Source organism: Oncorhynchus keta, chromosome 1 (genome assembly GCF_023373465.1).
Source record: "Oncorhynchus keta strain PuntledgeMale-10-30-2019 chromosome 1, Oket_V2, whole genome shotgun sequence".
Lineage (NCBI taxonomy): Eukaryota > Metazoa > Chordata > Actinopteri > Salmoniformes > Salmonidae > Oncorhynchus > Oncorhynchus keta.
The window spans coordinates 40,743,877-40,759,489 of NC_068421.1; the positions used below are offsets into that span (position 1 = coordinate 40,743,877).

Below are 15,613 nucleotides of genomic sequence, written 5' to 3' on the forward strand. Positions count from 1 at the left end.
GCTATTCAATGTGAAATTTAAGTACTCCAGCTAATACATCATGTACAAACCTGCTATTAGGTAAAAGGATGTAGGATTATCATAGAGATGAATGACCAATAGCATTTCCATAATGCCTTCCTAAGTGTATTATATAAGCAGCCATTTATTGTACATCAACATTCTATGCATAAGTAGCCTCCGCAATTAAGGTTCTTTTAGTTGTGCGACTTTCGTCTTTTATTGTTCTAGTTTTTGACAATTTGCCTGCGAACATGTGACATCATTGTTCAACAAAACATATCAATACTGCGTTAGTGAGAAGATGTGTTTAGAAAAAAACATACTATTTTTGACTTAATATTTTATGGTGGTTTATTCATGTACACAACAGTCTAAAAACAACACAGAAAGAGATTAGAACACATTACTTCATTAATCCACATTGGGGGGCAATCATTTCAAATGTGTTCTCTGGTGCACTTTGAAATATCTATTGACAAAACTACAAATAAAATGGCAATTGATATAAAACTAAGTCTTTTTTTCTTCTTCTGGAATGAGAGATCATAGAGATGAACATTTGACAAGGATGTAACGTTTTCCTTTTTTTTTGACAATATAAAATCTCACTAGTAGAGGACAAGCAAAACATTTACATTGATAATGGAATGGTAAGCAAGAACTGCACTGATTGATGACTGAATTATTGCTTTGGAGTATTTTTTTCATCTATATGGATTGCATCGCTCTCACCATGGTGAATTGTGGCGTAAACATGTGATTATTCCGGTTTTGGGGGAGGGAGGGAGGGAGGGAGGGGGGGAATCAAAGCTCCTCGCTGAACGAATCCCATGCAGATCTAATCCTCTTTGTGTGTCGTCACACGTTTCCCGCCTTTTTTTCTGGTGAATGATAACAGAAAAGATTGAATATATTAAAATATATATTTAAATCATAACATTCAAAGAAAACGTTTAATTAGTAGCAGACAAGGTGCTGACAGATAATTGTTAGGTTTTAAGTGTTAGTATTACTCAAGACTATTGGACACAGATTCACAGCATATTCTACTTACTCCATAGGGTAAATAACAATATTGTAGACATGGTCGCTGACTGAAAACTGTGAATCAAACATGTGTGGTAAAAACTACTTTCATCGATAAACTGGTACCTCAGGGAGAAAGGTGCTTAATCTTGTTCCTGGACAGCCCAAGTGACACTTAAAAAAAAAACGTACTAATCCTTTGATTGACAAAACATTGATGTCAGTTGACCCGCTTTCCCTACAATATTGAAGAGACCTTGTTATACACAGTGACCTTTCTATTCTGTGCTGTGACATGGATACCTTTGAGTAATCCTTAAGTTCAGTGGTTCTTTTGCTGACTATTTACATGCTTCATGTTACCTACTGCAGCGTTGAGTGTCCTTAAAGGGCTTTCAGCGTGTTGCATCAAAGTAGGTGAATGGATTTCAGTATCACATAACTACACTACGCTTCCACTTAAAGCTTCACCCAGCACCATAACTGGGGGGGAACCCTGCTCAATGAGTAAAAGCTCAATGACGAAATCTGGGGTAATTCCCATTATTGGCAGAATGAGAACACGTCAGACCATTGTCCAGGAAGTTCTTCTCATTCTCTAACTGTTCAGTGGCAGCTGACATAACTGTCTGTATGATGGATGCAGCAGCCTCATAGAGCATCCTCTTCTGCGCTTCCTCTTGGTCATGTGGCTCAGCATTGGTCTCCCCTGACTCAGAATGGGACCCTCCATTTTGAGAAGGTCCCTCCCCCCCGGCCTCTAACTCAAAAAAGCTAGTCCCTAGTTCTAATTTGCCCTCTGTCATCATGTTAGCTCCATTTTGCTGGAGATCATCACCACAGTCTATTTCTGCTGCAAACTCACCGCTTTGGGCTACTGCATTTCCTGTGCCGAGGTTCAGGATCTTGGTGTCCATCGACGAGTTGGTGTTTTCTTGTTTGGCCTCGTCTGTTGGTCCGTCCTTTTTCAGGGTCGTTTCATGATTGTGTGTGGCTTCTTCTTCGGGCGTGCCGTTCGAGCAACCATTCTCACAGTTGGTTTTCACTTCTGCCGCAGGCTCTGCCGGTGCTGCAGGCTCAGCTGAGTTGGCCTTCTCTGGCATAGGACCAGACGGTGTGCTCGTTGCGAGCTCCTTTGCCTCTCCATCGGCGACTGTGTGCTCATTGGCCACCTGAGCCTCTCCTTTGTTGTTGCTCTCGCCCTGGGCAGCGTCAGCTTCTCCCTGCTGACTGTCAGACGTGCCAGCCGGGGCAGCCTCGTCCTCTGTGTCGTTCGCCTCCCCGTCTGCCGCCTGCTGACTGTCAGACGTGCCAGCTGGGGCAGCCTCGTCCTCTGTGTCTTTCGCCTCCCCATCTGCCGCCTCCTTACCCTCCTTCGGAGCTCCGTCTCCCTGCTCCACGCTGGTGCTCTTCCCCTTTCGCATGATGAAGTTTTTCAGCGAAACGGCGCGGTTAAAATGTGTTCGCTTGGCCTTGGCCGACTTGGCCTGCTCTTTGCCTGCCTCTTCCATCTGCTCGGCCGGTTCAGATGCGGCAGCACCTTCCTCCTCCCCGCTGGCAGCCACCGTGTCTGCTGACCGCTTGGACTTGGGGATCACGCGTTTCTTGAAGGAGGTCCAAATGTCATCTGCGTGTTGGTTCATTGATTTGTGTGGGGCGGCGGTGGCTCCCTTTTCCTCCTCTCCGTCCGTGTTTGTCTTCTCCTGTGTTTCGCCGTCTACCTGCGCCTTGGCTTCGTCTGTTTCAGGCGCAGCCGCTTCATCGTTCTCTGTGGCATTTTCCTCAACTTCCGCCTTCTCACCCGTAGTGGCTTTGCTGATGCCTACGACTGACGGGTCTCTTTTCAGTCCCTGGAATGTCCATGACCTTTTCAGTTTCCACCGTTTCTGGCCACTGGATTCTGAAGCCTTGGAGTCCAGTGTACTTGAGTCACCAGGCGTGCCCCCAGATGCACCCTCGCTACCTTCAGCCTCCTTAGACTCTTCTGTGCTCTTCTTGTGACTCTTCTGGGCCATAAGCTTCTTAAAGGAATGCCAGCGTTTAATGTGTTTGGTCGCTGCACTAGAGGCAGGCTTCTCTGATCCTTCTGCTGCCGGGGCATCTTCCAGTTGGTCCACTGTGGCATTGAGGGCCCCAGGGTCCTCTAACCTGTCCAAGGATTTGGATCGGACCTTCACCTGGTTCTCCGGAGCTTTCTCATTGGCCTGGTCCTCAGCCGCTGCCTCTGTGCCATTGGCTGCCGGCTCCTCTGCTTGGTCAGAGGCCTTTTTCTGCTCTGTGTTGCCCTCTCCATTAGCCTCCACAGCCTCTGTGCTCTGCTCCTTCTTCTTCTTCCCTCCCATGACTTTTCCCAGCCCACTCTTATTCAGAAAGGAAGAGAAAATATTCTCAGAGGCCTGTTTAGCTTTGCCATCGGCCGGCTGCTCTGTGCTCTGTTTGGTCTCCCCGGCTGGATGTGCCTCTTCGGGTGGAGACGTGACAGCCTCCGTGACAGCCTCTGTGACAGTCTCTGAGATTTTGGGCTCCACCTCTGTTTTAGTCTCGGTGGTGGTGCCGTCTTCCTGTACAGGCGCTGAACATGCATCTGTCGCCGCCATATCCGCAAAAAGATGCCTGTGTCGTTATATCCCCACTTTTTCTTCAGTAGTTCAGGTTAGTTCCTTTAGTGATTGAATGGACTGAGTTCATTGATCACGAGCTGACACGTATGGCAGTATTCCCATCCAACTTCCCTTTGGAGAGGAGGGCCTCTGCATCATATTCTGTAGTGAGAATGAGGGCCACGAACCTGGTGGAAATTAAATGAGAAGGGATTAACTGTATAAATCAACAACACAGACAGTCCATTACTTAGTCTAGACAGAGCTGAATACACAGTGCATCTCTACAACAGCAAAGGCATGCTCAAATGGTTTTAAAGCCAATGCATCTAAGCACAAACCAACATAATGTAACGTGACAAATGATATGTGAGGGGTGATGGCCATTTTGAAGAATGAGGAAATGACATGAATGGCCCGGAGCAGTCATAGGGGAATAAACACATGGCATAACATGCTCCACATAATCTCATGTTGCCACAAGGGTCTGACTCCTGTCACCTAGATGCTAGAGAGCATTGCTGTTTAAGAAAATAGGATCTGTGGTTTTGTTTACAATTCAGAACTATTTGAAGAGTTTATGTCTGGGCTTTAGTAGCCAGGAAAAACAAGCTGACATCCTAGTAAGGTTGAACAATAACATGCAATGACAGCAGAGGCGAGTGAAAAATAGAACATCTAAAGCAAATCTCCATAAAGGACAATGACAAAGAAACAGAGCTTGGATTTCTTGTATTTTATTTTACGAAAATCTACACAAGGCATAGCTAATTTTAACATTTATAGACATAATAAGCCACCGTGATAATGTTTATCAGGGAAATTGTTTATAATTGCATCATAACATCAGTAAAGGTTATAGGCAACACAGAAAGTAACAAATGCCCTATTTTCTCTGGCCATGATTTTCTATAGACTTGAGTCCCCGAGTCCCCCCTCCCCCTTTCAACCACAGACAACCCCTTTATCTCCCATCATGTGCTGTGGAGTGCTGACCTTGTTTTCCAGTCGGCAGTGGGTTATTTTGTAACGTAGCTATGTCATCCATGGTTATACTATTTTTATAGATTAGTACAGATTTCTATAAATCATCCAGCTGAGAATTTGAACGAATCTATTTCGTCTCCAATCTAAAACACCAGAGGGGCACCTGCTGATGTAAACCAGTCACATACTTTGGAATATTCGATTAATCAAACGGACCCTATGAATGCATGTGACGTAAAATGAGTAGAGTAACATACATTGTAATACAACTGTCTTGTATTTTGAGAGGAGCACGATGCCAATAACACATTTTAATCGGATTTCCGAGTTAGGATACTACTGCGTGAAAAGGAACGAACGTCTGTGGGGGGAGTGGAGACCACGCTTACATGTCCTGCCACAAGGACAATCGCGCGCTTTAGCCTTTTTGTCCCGTTTTCATCTGAGCACTCTTCTCCCTTTGTTACGTTAAACCAGCAGTGAGCGCGAGGGGGTTTAGACGCTGCGATTGAGTTTAGCTGTGAGCTCCAATCATGCGCTGCCGAAATAGAAGATCATTCTAATGAGAGAGGGGTGGGGTGCCACCAGTGTGTCGTGAACAACATTAACGTGAGCAACAATAGTGGCATCGGAGGTTCCCATTCAAAATAAAAGGCCCCCATTATAAAATGAAGCAAACGGATTTAAATAAATGTGGAATCATTCCACAGTTGGAACTAGATAATGTTTTTATTTTTAGGAATGTTGTTATATAAAGTAAACAAAAATGCGATTATTAATTTGCCGCCCCCCCCCCAAAAAAAAAAAAAATATATATATATATTGAAATTGCACTGCATAGCCTACTTATAACAGTGGTGTATTTATACTTTACTATTTTACGTGTTGTCATCCATACTGCCGCCGATCTGGCGGACTCACTAAATACAAATACTGTGATTGTAAATTATGTCTGGGTGTTGGAGTAAGCCCTTGTCTGTCCGTTAATTAAAAAAAACATTTGGTTTCCTTAATATAAGAAATTTTACTCAAGTTTGACAACTGAGTACTTTTTCCACCATTGCTACTTCAGTGGAGGCTCCTTAGAGGAGGAAGGGGAGGACCATCCTCCTCAGTAAATTTCATAAAAATTAAAATAGTGAAAAAAGTTAGGATTTTTAGATAAAACTATACTACATATATTCACGTCACCAAATAATAGATTAAAACACAATTTTACAATGAAATTCTACAGTAACAAAGCAGCACTCTATAGGATAGTGCCATTGTGTAGCCGGAGGACAGCTAGCTTCTGTCCTCCTCCTGGTACATTGACTTCAATACAAAACCTAGGAGACTGACGGTTCTCATCCCATTCCATAGACTTACCCAGTAATTATGACAACTTCCGGAGGACGTCCTCCAACCTATCAGAGCTGTTGCAGCATGAACTGACATGTTGTCCACCTAATCAAAGGATCAGAGAATTAATCTAGTATTGAAAGCATAAGCTACAGCTAGCTAGCACTGCAGTGCATAAAATGTGGTGTGTAGTTGACTCAAAGGGAGAGAAAGACAATAATTGAATAGTTTTGAACAAATTAAATGATTCCAAAATTAAGGAGAAGCCAGTGAGAGAGAGCAAGAGAGAGGGAGCTAGCTCGCTACATTTGATTGTATTTTCAAACTTTCACTTAGCTAGTGAATACAGCTAGCTAGTTTAACCTACTCAAAACCTGGCTCAAACAGAGAGGGATGCTATGTTAGCGAGCTGGCCATGGCTATCCAACAATGAAACTCTTCCAAGTCAAGGTAAGCTTTTGGTTTAATTAATTTATTGTCACCGGGCCCGCCGGTGTAACTGCTAAACTGCTTAATGATTGTATACTGTACTGCATGATTGTAGCAGGTTTACAAACACGTTAGTCCTCGTAGCTATGTAGACTACATGTTAGCTAATATGGTGACCACGATGGAGACTGTGTGTAGCGGTTAGCAGTCATGATATGAAGGTTTGGCTTGGAAAGGTTTTCTCGCCTGGTACAGCTGCAACTGTATTATAAACAAAAAACGGAAATATCACATTTACATTAGTATTTAGACCCTTTACTCAGTACTTTGTTGAAGCACCTTTGGCAGCAATTACAGCCTTGAGTCTTCTTGGGTATGACGCTACAAGCTTGGCACACCTGTATTTGGGGAGTTTCTCCCATTCCCCTCTGCACATCCTCTCAAACTCTGTCAGGTTGGATGGGGAGCATTGCTGCACAGCTATTTTCAGGTATCTCCAGAGATGTTCGATCCGGGCCCCTCAAGGACATTCAGACCTGTCCCGAAGCCACTCCTGCTTTGTCTTGGCTATGTGCTTAGGTTTGTTGTCCTGTTGGAAGGTGAACCTTCGCCCCAGTCTGAAGTCCTAGATGCTCTGGAGCAGGTTTTCAACAAGGATCTCTCAGTTGGGTTCTTTGTCACCTCCCTGACCAAGGCCCTTCTCCCCCGATTGCTGAGTTTGATTGGGTGGCCCGCTCCAGGAAGAGACTTGGTAGTTCCAAGCTTCTTCCATTTAAGAATGATGGAGGCCACTGCATTCTTGGGGACCTTCAATGATGCAGACATTTTTTGGTACCCTTCCCCAGATCTGTGTCTCGACACAATCCTGTCTTGGAGCTCTACGGACAATCCCTTAGACCTCATGGCTTGGTTTTTGCTCTGACATGCACTGTCAACTGTGGGACCTTATATAGACAGGTGTGTGCCTTTCCAAATCATGTCTAATCAATTGAATTTACCACGGGTGGACTCCAAAGAAGTTGTAGAAACATCTCAAGGATGATCAATGGAAACAGGATGCACCTGAGTCTCATAGCAAAGGGTCAGAATACTTGTGTAAATAAGGTATTTCTGTGTTTTTTATTTTTATTATTTTTTAATACATTTTCTAAAAAATCTAAAAACTGAGATTTAAAAAAAAAAGAAAACCAATTCTAGAATAAGGCTGTAATGTAATAAACTGTGGGAAAAGTCAAGGGGTTTAGATACTTTCCGTAGGAACCGTATTCAGCGAGCAAAGTAATCATGATGTTTTGATGTCCCTTCTATGAAAGTGATCTGTGTTTGCGTGTGATCAAGGGTGTATTCATTCTGCCGATTCTGTTGAAAAACGCTTCTTCAACAGAAGCAAATGGAAGGAAACCGGGACATAGCTAAATTTGTCCAACAGAAACTCATTTGCAACTGTTGGACTATTGATTACACCCTAGATCAGCTAGATGTGCACCTACATTGTAAACTTTCATTCATAGACTAGGTTGTAGCAACCTCATGATGGGTACAGGGAAAAGTTGAGTATCATGTAGTAGGCTAAACCTATCAATGTTACATTGAGCTGGGTGAATGGAATATGAATGACAGTCATCCAATATGCTGTAATATAAATAAGGACATGCTACATCAAAAGCATCCTCCCTCATCTTAAATGGCACCGACCGCCATATACACTGTACTGTACAACCTATTGATTGTGCATCCATGAAACGGGGTATCTGCCTACTCAGTGACACCCGCAGAACATAACTCTGTAGAGTTTACATACATATTAGCATCTTAGCTCTTATTGCGGGACTTTGACTGGAAAATCACCTACTATTTTTTTTAAACCATTATTTAACTAGTTTATTATGAGTATTGAATATTCATAATGCACCCTACAGCCTAACCTATGGATTGTGTACCCATGAAATGGGGTATCAGCCTACTCAGTGACACCCATGTAGAGTTCACACAAATATTAGCTAGTATTGCGCATAACAAACTAACTTGGGAGATGACTTTCCAAGTCTACTTCCAACGGCTGTGTATGTAGTCGAACTTGAATACGTTTCAATTTGGGGACTTTTATTTTGAAGGCGAACCACCGATTCCACTACTGTTGCTCACGCTAATGTTGTCCACGGACCACTGGTGAAAAAGCCAATGCAAATGCTCGAGACAGCAGGTGCCCGTCCTTTTCAAACGCTCATTTGCATTGCTAACGTGATTCACAAATCCCCCCCCATTTTGTGTAGGCTAGTCTAAAAATAAGCGTCTATCGAAATGTTTTTACTGATAGTTTCCTCTCGAAAAATGTTTGAGCTATATAGTCTATGTAAGGGAATTCAACATGTTAATTAAACCACAACTACAGAAATGGTTTCCAAGTTGCTGCCAAGACGCATTCAGAACAATAGATGGGCTTGAGTATTGAGAAAGCTGGGCCGCGTTATAACGCGTAAATGCATCATCATAGACAAAAGTCATGTCGGGGAAAAAAAAATATTTATAGCCATCTTTTCGATGAATGAAGCGATATTACATTCAGAGAATTCTTGAAGCAACACAGACGTGATTAATATCATATGAAATCCTCAGAGGAAAACAACTCAAGCGCCAAATTCCCAGCAAATGCAGCGCTCGTCTGTTGTGGTGAAACTGATAGACGAGACTACATATTCTCGAAACCTCCATCCCAAGCGCCAGTTTTTCCCTCTCCTGAGAGATTACATTTGTATGTTGGAATTGAGGTCCTACTTAGCCCCGTTTAAATTCACACTTGAATGCGTTTAATTATAATGTGTGAGGGGGCAGTCTGTCTTATAATGTGTGAGGGGGCAGTCTAGCGAATGGCGTGGAAGTTGATTGAATGAGGAGCCTCAGGGACTCAGGCACCAAATTACATTGTTTTTGAGCGCACAATTGTCTTCCCAAACAAATGGTTATCGAAACAAAGCAATGCCAAAAAAAAACCATTTAATTTATGTAGGCTATCTTATGTACCCAGAGTTGATATGCGTAGAGCGAGCATGTATCAGCCATCAACAGCCTGTTCAGTCCCTTAACGTTGAGATCCTTCAACAAAAACCAAGATGAGCTCCCCATCCAAGAGTTTCATCAACAATAGCCATATTGTATGACTATAAAGGTTAATTAAACGGTAAATGGAAATCACAGGAGTTAATCATTATATGCATTTAATACCACGTTTAACAAACACTATAATAGACTACAAGAAAAAAAACGAATAATATATACAAACCTTGTTTCGTGTGTCTAAATCCGTTTCTGTGTGCGGGAGAAAGGTAATAATCTGCTCCAGACGGTAAAAGACACTGAAACTAAATCCCCGCTTGCATCCTCATGCCTTGAAGCAGCCAACCCAGTGTTGAGAATTGCGCGGGGACGTGAGGGTCGCGTTGGTATTAACAGACGCGCAGCTGCGGCTCCGCAAATGCACACCATCTATCTCACCCCGTTGCCCTTAGCAACCATGGATATCACCCCACCCCCACTGCTAAGAGGGTTAGAGTACGGTTCGGAAATTGTTTCCCGCAGTAATTTGCCCAGTCAGAGCTCAGAGCCACTTGCATTTGATTTGTGTAAATCTGTGCGATTTAAAGCCCATTGTTTTGAATCTTTGTCTTGAACTCATGTGACTTGGCAACAATGACCTTTCAAGCACATGAAGAAGAATTGACACCAGGACTGTCCACCAATTGACTGTCCATTGAAATGCCAATGCATTTCATCTAACACAATGTCTGCCACCAATGAAATACACAGAGGAAAATCCCTTTTTATTACAGCATCTTTTTTTCTCTTCTGGAAACCACCTCTTGATTCCACACTATGTGACAACCTTCATCTCACCAAGCAGCGTTATTTAGTGAGTCGGCCATGTTGGAGAGCCGAGTGGCCATGTGCTTGCCATACAGTGAGACTGCAAAACAGAAGACAAATGAAGGTGTATGGAGAGAAATAGCCTATCACAAATATTCCATCAGTGGGCCTGGGGCGCCAGAGCAGAGGGAGGATGCAGCGGAACATTATGCTGTGTGCTCAGGCAGTCTGTATTTGTCTGTATTATGGATCCCCATCAGCTACTCTTCCTGGGGTCCGGCAAAATTAAGGCAGTTATACAATTTAAAAACATTACAATACATCCATTACAGAATTCACAACACACTAAGTGTGTGCCCTCAGGCCCATACTCCACTACGACATGTCTACAATGCAAAATCCATATGTACGTGTGTGTATAGTGTGTATGTTATCATGTGTGTGTATACATGTGTCTGTGCCTATGTTTCTGTTAATTCACAGTCCCCGCTGTTCCATAAGGTGTATTTTTACCTGCTTTTTGAATCTGATTCTACTGCTTGCATCAGTTACCTGATGTGGAATAGAGTTTCATGCAGTCATGGCTCTATGTAGTACTTTGCGCCTCCCGTAGTCTGTTCTGGACTTGGGGACTGTGAAGAGACCTCTGGTGGCATGTCTTGTGGGGTATGCATGGGTGTCCGAGCTGTGTGCTAGTGTTTCAAACAGACCTTTCAGCTTACAAGAACCAGTAGTGAGGAAGTCAGTCTCTCCTCTACTTTGAGCAAGGAGAGATTGACATGCATGTCATTAATGTTAGCTCTCCATGTACTTTTAAGGGCCAGCTGTGCTGCCCTGTTCTGAGCCAACTGCAATTTTCCCAAGTCCCTCTTTGTGGCACCTGACCACACGACTGAACACTGGACCAGGTGCGACAAAACCAGGGCCTGTAGGACCTGCCTCGTTGATAGTGTTAAGAAGGCAGAATTATGGACAGACTTCTCCCCATCTTAGCTACTACTGTTGTATCAATATGTTTTGACCATGACAGTTTTTACAATCCAGAATTACTCCAAGCAGTTTAGTCACATCAACTTGCTCAATTTCCACATTACGAGATGTAGTTGAGGTTTAGGGTTTAGTGAATGATTTGTCCCAAATACAATGCTTTTCATTTAGGAAATATTTAGGACTAACTTATTCCTTGCTACCCATTCCGAAACAAACTGCAACTCTTTGTTAAGTGTTGCAGTCATTTCAGTCGCTGACATGCATAGTGTTGAGTCATCCGCATACATATGTAATGTAAGTGAAATAGCTAGCTAGTTAGCGGTGGAGCGCGCTAAATAGCGTTTCAATCGGTGGCGTCACTTGCTCTGAGACCTTGAAGTAGTGGTTCCCCTTGCTCTCCAAGGGCCGTGGCTTTTGTGGAGCGATGGGTAATGATGCTTCGTGAGTGACTGTTGTTGATGTGTGCAGAGGGTCCCTGGTTCGCGCCCGGGTATGGGCGAGGGGACGGTCTAAAGTTATACTGTTACATTGATGCTATTGACCCAGATCACTGGTTGCTGCGGATAAGGAGGAGGTCAAAAGGGGGGTGAGTGTAACGGATGTGAAATGGCTAGCTAGTTAGCGGTGGTGCACGCTGAATAGCGTTTCAATTGGTGACGTCACTTGCTCTGAGACCTTGAAGTAGTGGTTTCTTTGCTCTGCAAGGGCCGCGGCTTATGTGGAGCGATGGGTAACGATGCTTCGTGGGTGACTGTTGTTGATGTGTGCAGAGGGTCCCTGGTTCACGCCCGGGTATGGGCGAGGGGACGGTGTAAAGTTATACTGTTACACATAGGCACACTGGCCTTATTCAAAGCCAGTGACATGTCGTTCGTAAAGATTGTTAAAAGCAAAGGGCCTAAACAGCTACCCTGGGGAATTCCTGCTTCTACCTGGATTATGTTTGAGAGGCTTCCATTAAAGAACACCCTCTGTGTTTTGTTAGACAAGTAACTCTTTATCCACATTATAGCAGAGGGTGTAAAGCCATAACACATGCATTTTTTCCAGCTGCAGACTATGATCGATAATGTCAAAAGCTGCACTGAATTCTAACAAAACAGGCCCCATAATCATATCATCAATTTCTCTCAGCCATCCATTGGTCATTTGTGTAAGTGCCGTGCTTGTTGAGTATCCTTCCCTACATGCGTGCTGAAAGTCTGTTGTCAATTTGTTTCCTGTGAAATAGCATTGTATTTGGTCAAACACAATTTTTTCCAGAAGTTTACTAAGGGTTGGTAACAGGCTGATTGGTCGGCTATTTGAGCCAGTAAAGGGGGCTTTACTATTCTTGGGAAGCGGAATGACTTCAGCTTCCCTCCATGCATGAGGGAACACACTTTCCAGTAGGCTTAAATTGAAGATGTGGCAAATAGGAGTGACAATATCATCCGATATTATCCTCAGTAATTTTCCATCCAGATTGTCAGACCCTGGTGGCTTGTCATTGTTGATAGACAACAATCATTTTTTCACCTCTTCCACACAGACTTCACGGAATTCAAAAGTACAATTCTTGTCTTTCATAATTTGGTCAGATATACTTGGATGTGTAGTGTCAGCGTTTGTTGCTGGCATGTTATCTTGCCAATGAAAAGTAATTAAAGTAGTTGGCAATATCAGTGGGTTTTGTGATAAATGAACCATCTGATTCAAAGAATGATGGAGCCGAGTTGGCTTTTTTCCCAAAAATTTCATTTAAGGTGCTCCAAACCTTTTTTACTATCATTCTTTATATCGTTTATCTTTGTTTCATAGTATAGTACATTTTTATTTATCTTAGTCACATGATTTCTTCATTTGCAGTATGTTTGCCAATCAGTTGGGCTGCCAGACTTAATTGTCATACCTTTTGCCTCATCCCTCTCAACCATACAATTTTTCAATTCCTCATCAATCCAAGCGGATTTAACTGTTTTTACAGTCATTTTCTTAATGGTTGTGTACTTATTAGTAAATGGAATAAGCAATTTCATAAATGTGTCAAGTGCAGTGTCTGGTTGCTCCTCATTACACACCACAGACCAGCAAATATTATTGACATCATCAACATATGGATGCCAACATCATATTTGTCTGTGCCTCTCAGTTTTTATATTGGACTAAATGTGTCCCCTGGATAGAGTAAATGGTGTGCTGCACTGGAAAAGCATTGCTGTGTGATTAATATTTCATAAGACAGTGCATCTGCTAGGACTTGGTCTCTTTCGCTCCCTGAGCCTTAATTTCCTTGTGGAGGATGCCAGCGTGTCTGTCTGAGCAGGTTAGGCTACACCGCTGGCTTTGAGTCAGCTAGGCATCCGTTTTATGATTAAGGGCACAGGAGGCCACAGTGCAGCTGTGTCATGCATGACTCCATGGGAAATCATCTCCTTATATGGAGGGGGAGGGTGTTGCATGGTGCATCAAGGGGTTTACGAAAGGTGCATACATTAACTGAAGCAGGAATTCAGAATGTCACCAGAGTTCTGCTCAATAAATCATTTGGTGGGCTTAGCTTGGGAGGGTGGATGGATGGCTCCTCTGTTACACTCGGTGGAGTTTCTACACTCTAGTCTACCCAGACCATGCATGCTTCCTCAACAACAACAACAACAACACAGCGGGCTCTCCCCAGTAACCCTAAGTTAGCTGTTCTTTTGGGCGTGGCCAATTAGCCTCAGAGTGGGGTGTTTGTCTTTTGTGTGGGATCACCAGCTAGAACAGCTGGCTTTGCCATGCCTCTGACCAGCTTAGGCAGGCTGGAGCCAACGTGCCTGAAATATTTCATCATTCCTTCCCCTCCACCACTGGCTGATCCAATCAGAGAATACATTATTTTCACCTGCTATCTGAGTGAGTGAAACCCAATGTCATTTGGATGTCACAGACAGGTAGAGGGAAAGCTGTCTGTGCCTGGAGAGGCTTTCGCCGCCTCTGATGAAGTGTGTGTAGGGTAAATGATATATTTGCCATTCAAGGGCTTGATCATAAATAACACCCATTCAGATACACCATTACATTTCAGTCATTTAGCAGACACTCTTATCCAGAATGACTTACAGGAGCAATTAGGGTTAAGTGCCTTGCTCAAGGGCGACCAACAGATTTTTCATCTAGTCGGCTCAGGGATTCAAACCATTGACCTTTCGGTTACCGGCCCACCGCTATTAACCGCTAGGCTACCTGCCACCATCACAGACAGTATGAATTAAGTGCCAACCTACAAGGGATGGGAGCTTTGAACAGTGTCATATTAATGGCTAGGTTTTGGCATTCTGCATTGGATGTCTCTCAGCTCTCAGACCCAGACATCCCACAGCCAGCAGAGTCCCTCTACAGGGACTGAAACATAGAATCGAATGTACCCCAAGCAGTGGAGGGATTTCAGTGTCAACACATTTAAGTGAAGCTGCGAGGGCGTTGTGAATGGCATAGGCAGAGCTCACAAGGTGTTTGTCTCTGCCTCCCTAACGCCTGGCAACAGCGTGTGCGTGTTTGTATTTGAGCATACACGCCTGCTGTGCGCGTCAGGAAGCAAGTGTGTGTGTGGGGGTGTTGGGTACCTCAGCTCTGGCAGGCTCAGCTGAAGGCCGTGTCTAGCTCACGACACTACCTGTCAACTCCAGTTCCCGCTTTCTTGTCCAGGGCGACAAGGTCTTATTTTAAGAAGCCGGTTCTTGCAGCCTGATGACCAGCACGTGCTCTGACACGCAGCCGTAAACACAGGCGCTGGCAACCAATCGAATTGCATCTGCAGCCACTCCATTTACTGCACATAGATTTACAATAGGCCGACACCACTGTCTATAAATGTGTGGGGTTACAGAAGGATTAAGCCTTCCATTTAATCAATGTGGACTGCAGAAACAATGACGAAGAATAGGAAGACCATGGAGGAGGAGTCAGGGTTAAAGAGAGGGGGGGGGGGAGGGGGAACTTTTCAATGCCTGTGCTTTGATGCATGCCTCAAATCAAATCAAATTTTATTTGTCACATACACCTGGTTAGCAGATGTTAATGCGAGAGTAGCGAAATGCTTGTGCTTCTAGTTCCGACAATGCAGTAATAACCAACGAGTAATCTAACCTAACAATTCACAACAACTACCTTATACACACAAGTGTAAAGGGATGAAGAATATGTACATAAAGATATATGAATGAGTGATGGTACAGAACGGCATAGGCAAGATGCAGTAGATGGTATCAAGTACAGTATATACATATGAGATGAGTAATGTAGGGTACGTAAACATATAAAAGTGGCATTGTTTAAAGTGGCTAGTGATACATGTATTACATAAAGATGGCAAGATGCAGTAGATGGTATAGAGTACAGTATATACATATGAG

At 43.6% G+C, this 15,613-nt stretch overlaps 1 protein-coding gene across 2 annotated transcripts; it reads right to left on the reverse strand.

Moving 5' to 3' along the window:
* Positions 1–328: 328 nt before the first annotated feature.
* Positions 329–9,846, reverse strand: LOC118385239 (A-kinase anchor protein 12-like). Of its 2 annotated transcripts, XM_035772226.2 has the most exons (4): positions 9,667–9,846; positions 5,985–6,062; positions 1,895–3,817; positions 329–884 (listed from the first exon to the last, which is right to left on the reverse strand). In XM_035772226.2, exons 3-4 carry the CDS (start codon positions 3,624–3,626, stop codon positions 862–864), a joined length of 1,755 nt encoding a protein of 584 aa, XP_035628119.1. In that variant the 5' UTR covers positions 3,627–3,817; positions 5,985–6,062; positions 9,667–9,846; the 3' UTR covers positions 329–861. The 2 variants fall into 2 exon arrangements, with proteins under 2 accessions (XP_035628119.1, XP_035628111.1); XM_035772218.2 differs by lacking the exon at positions 5,985–6,062.
* Positions 9,847–15,613: the final 5,767 nt, after the last annotated feature.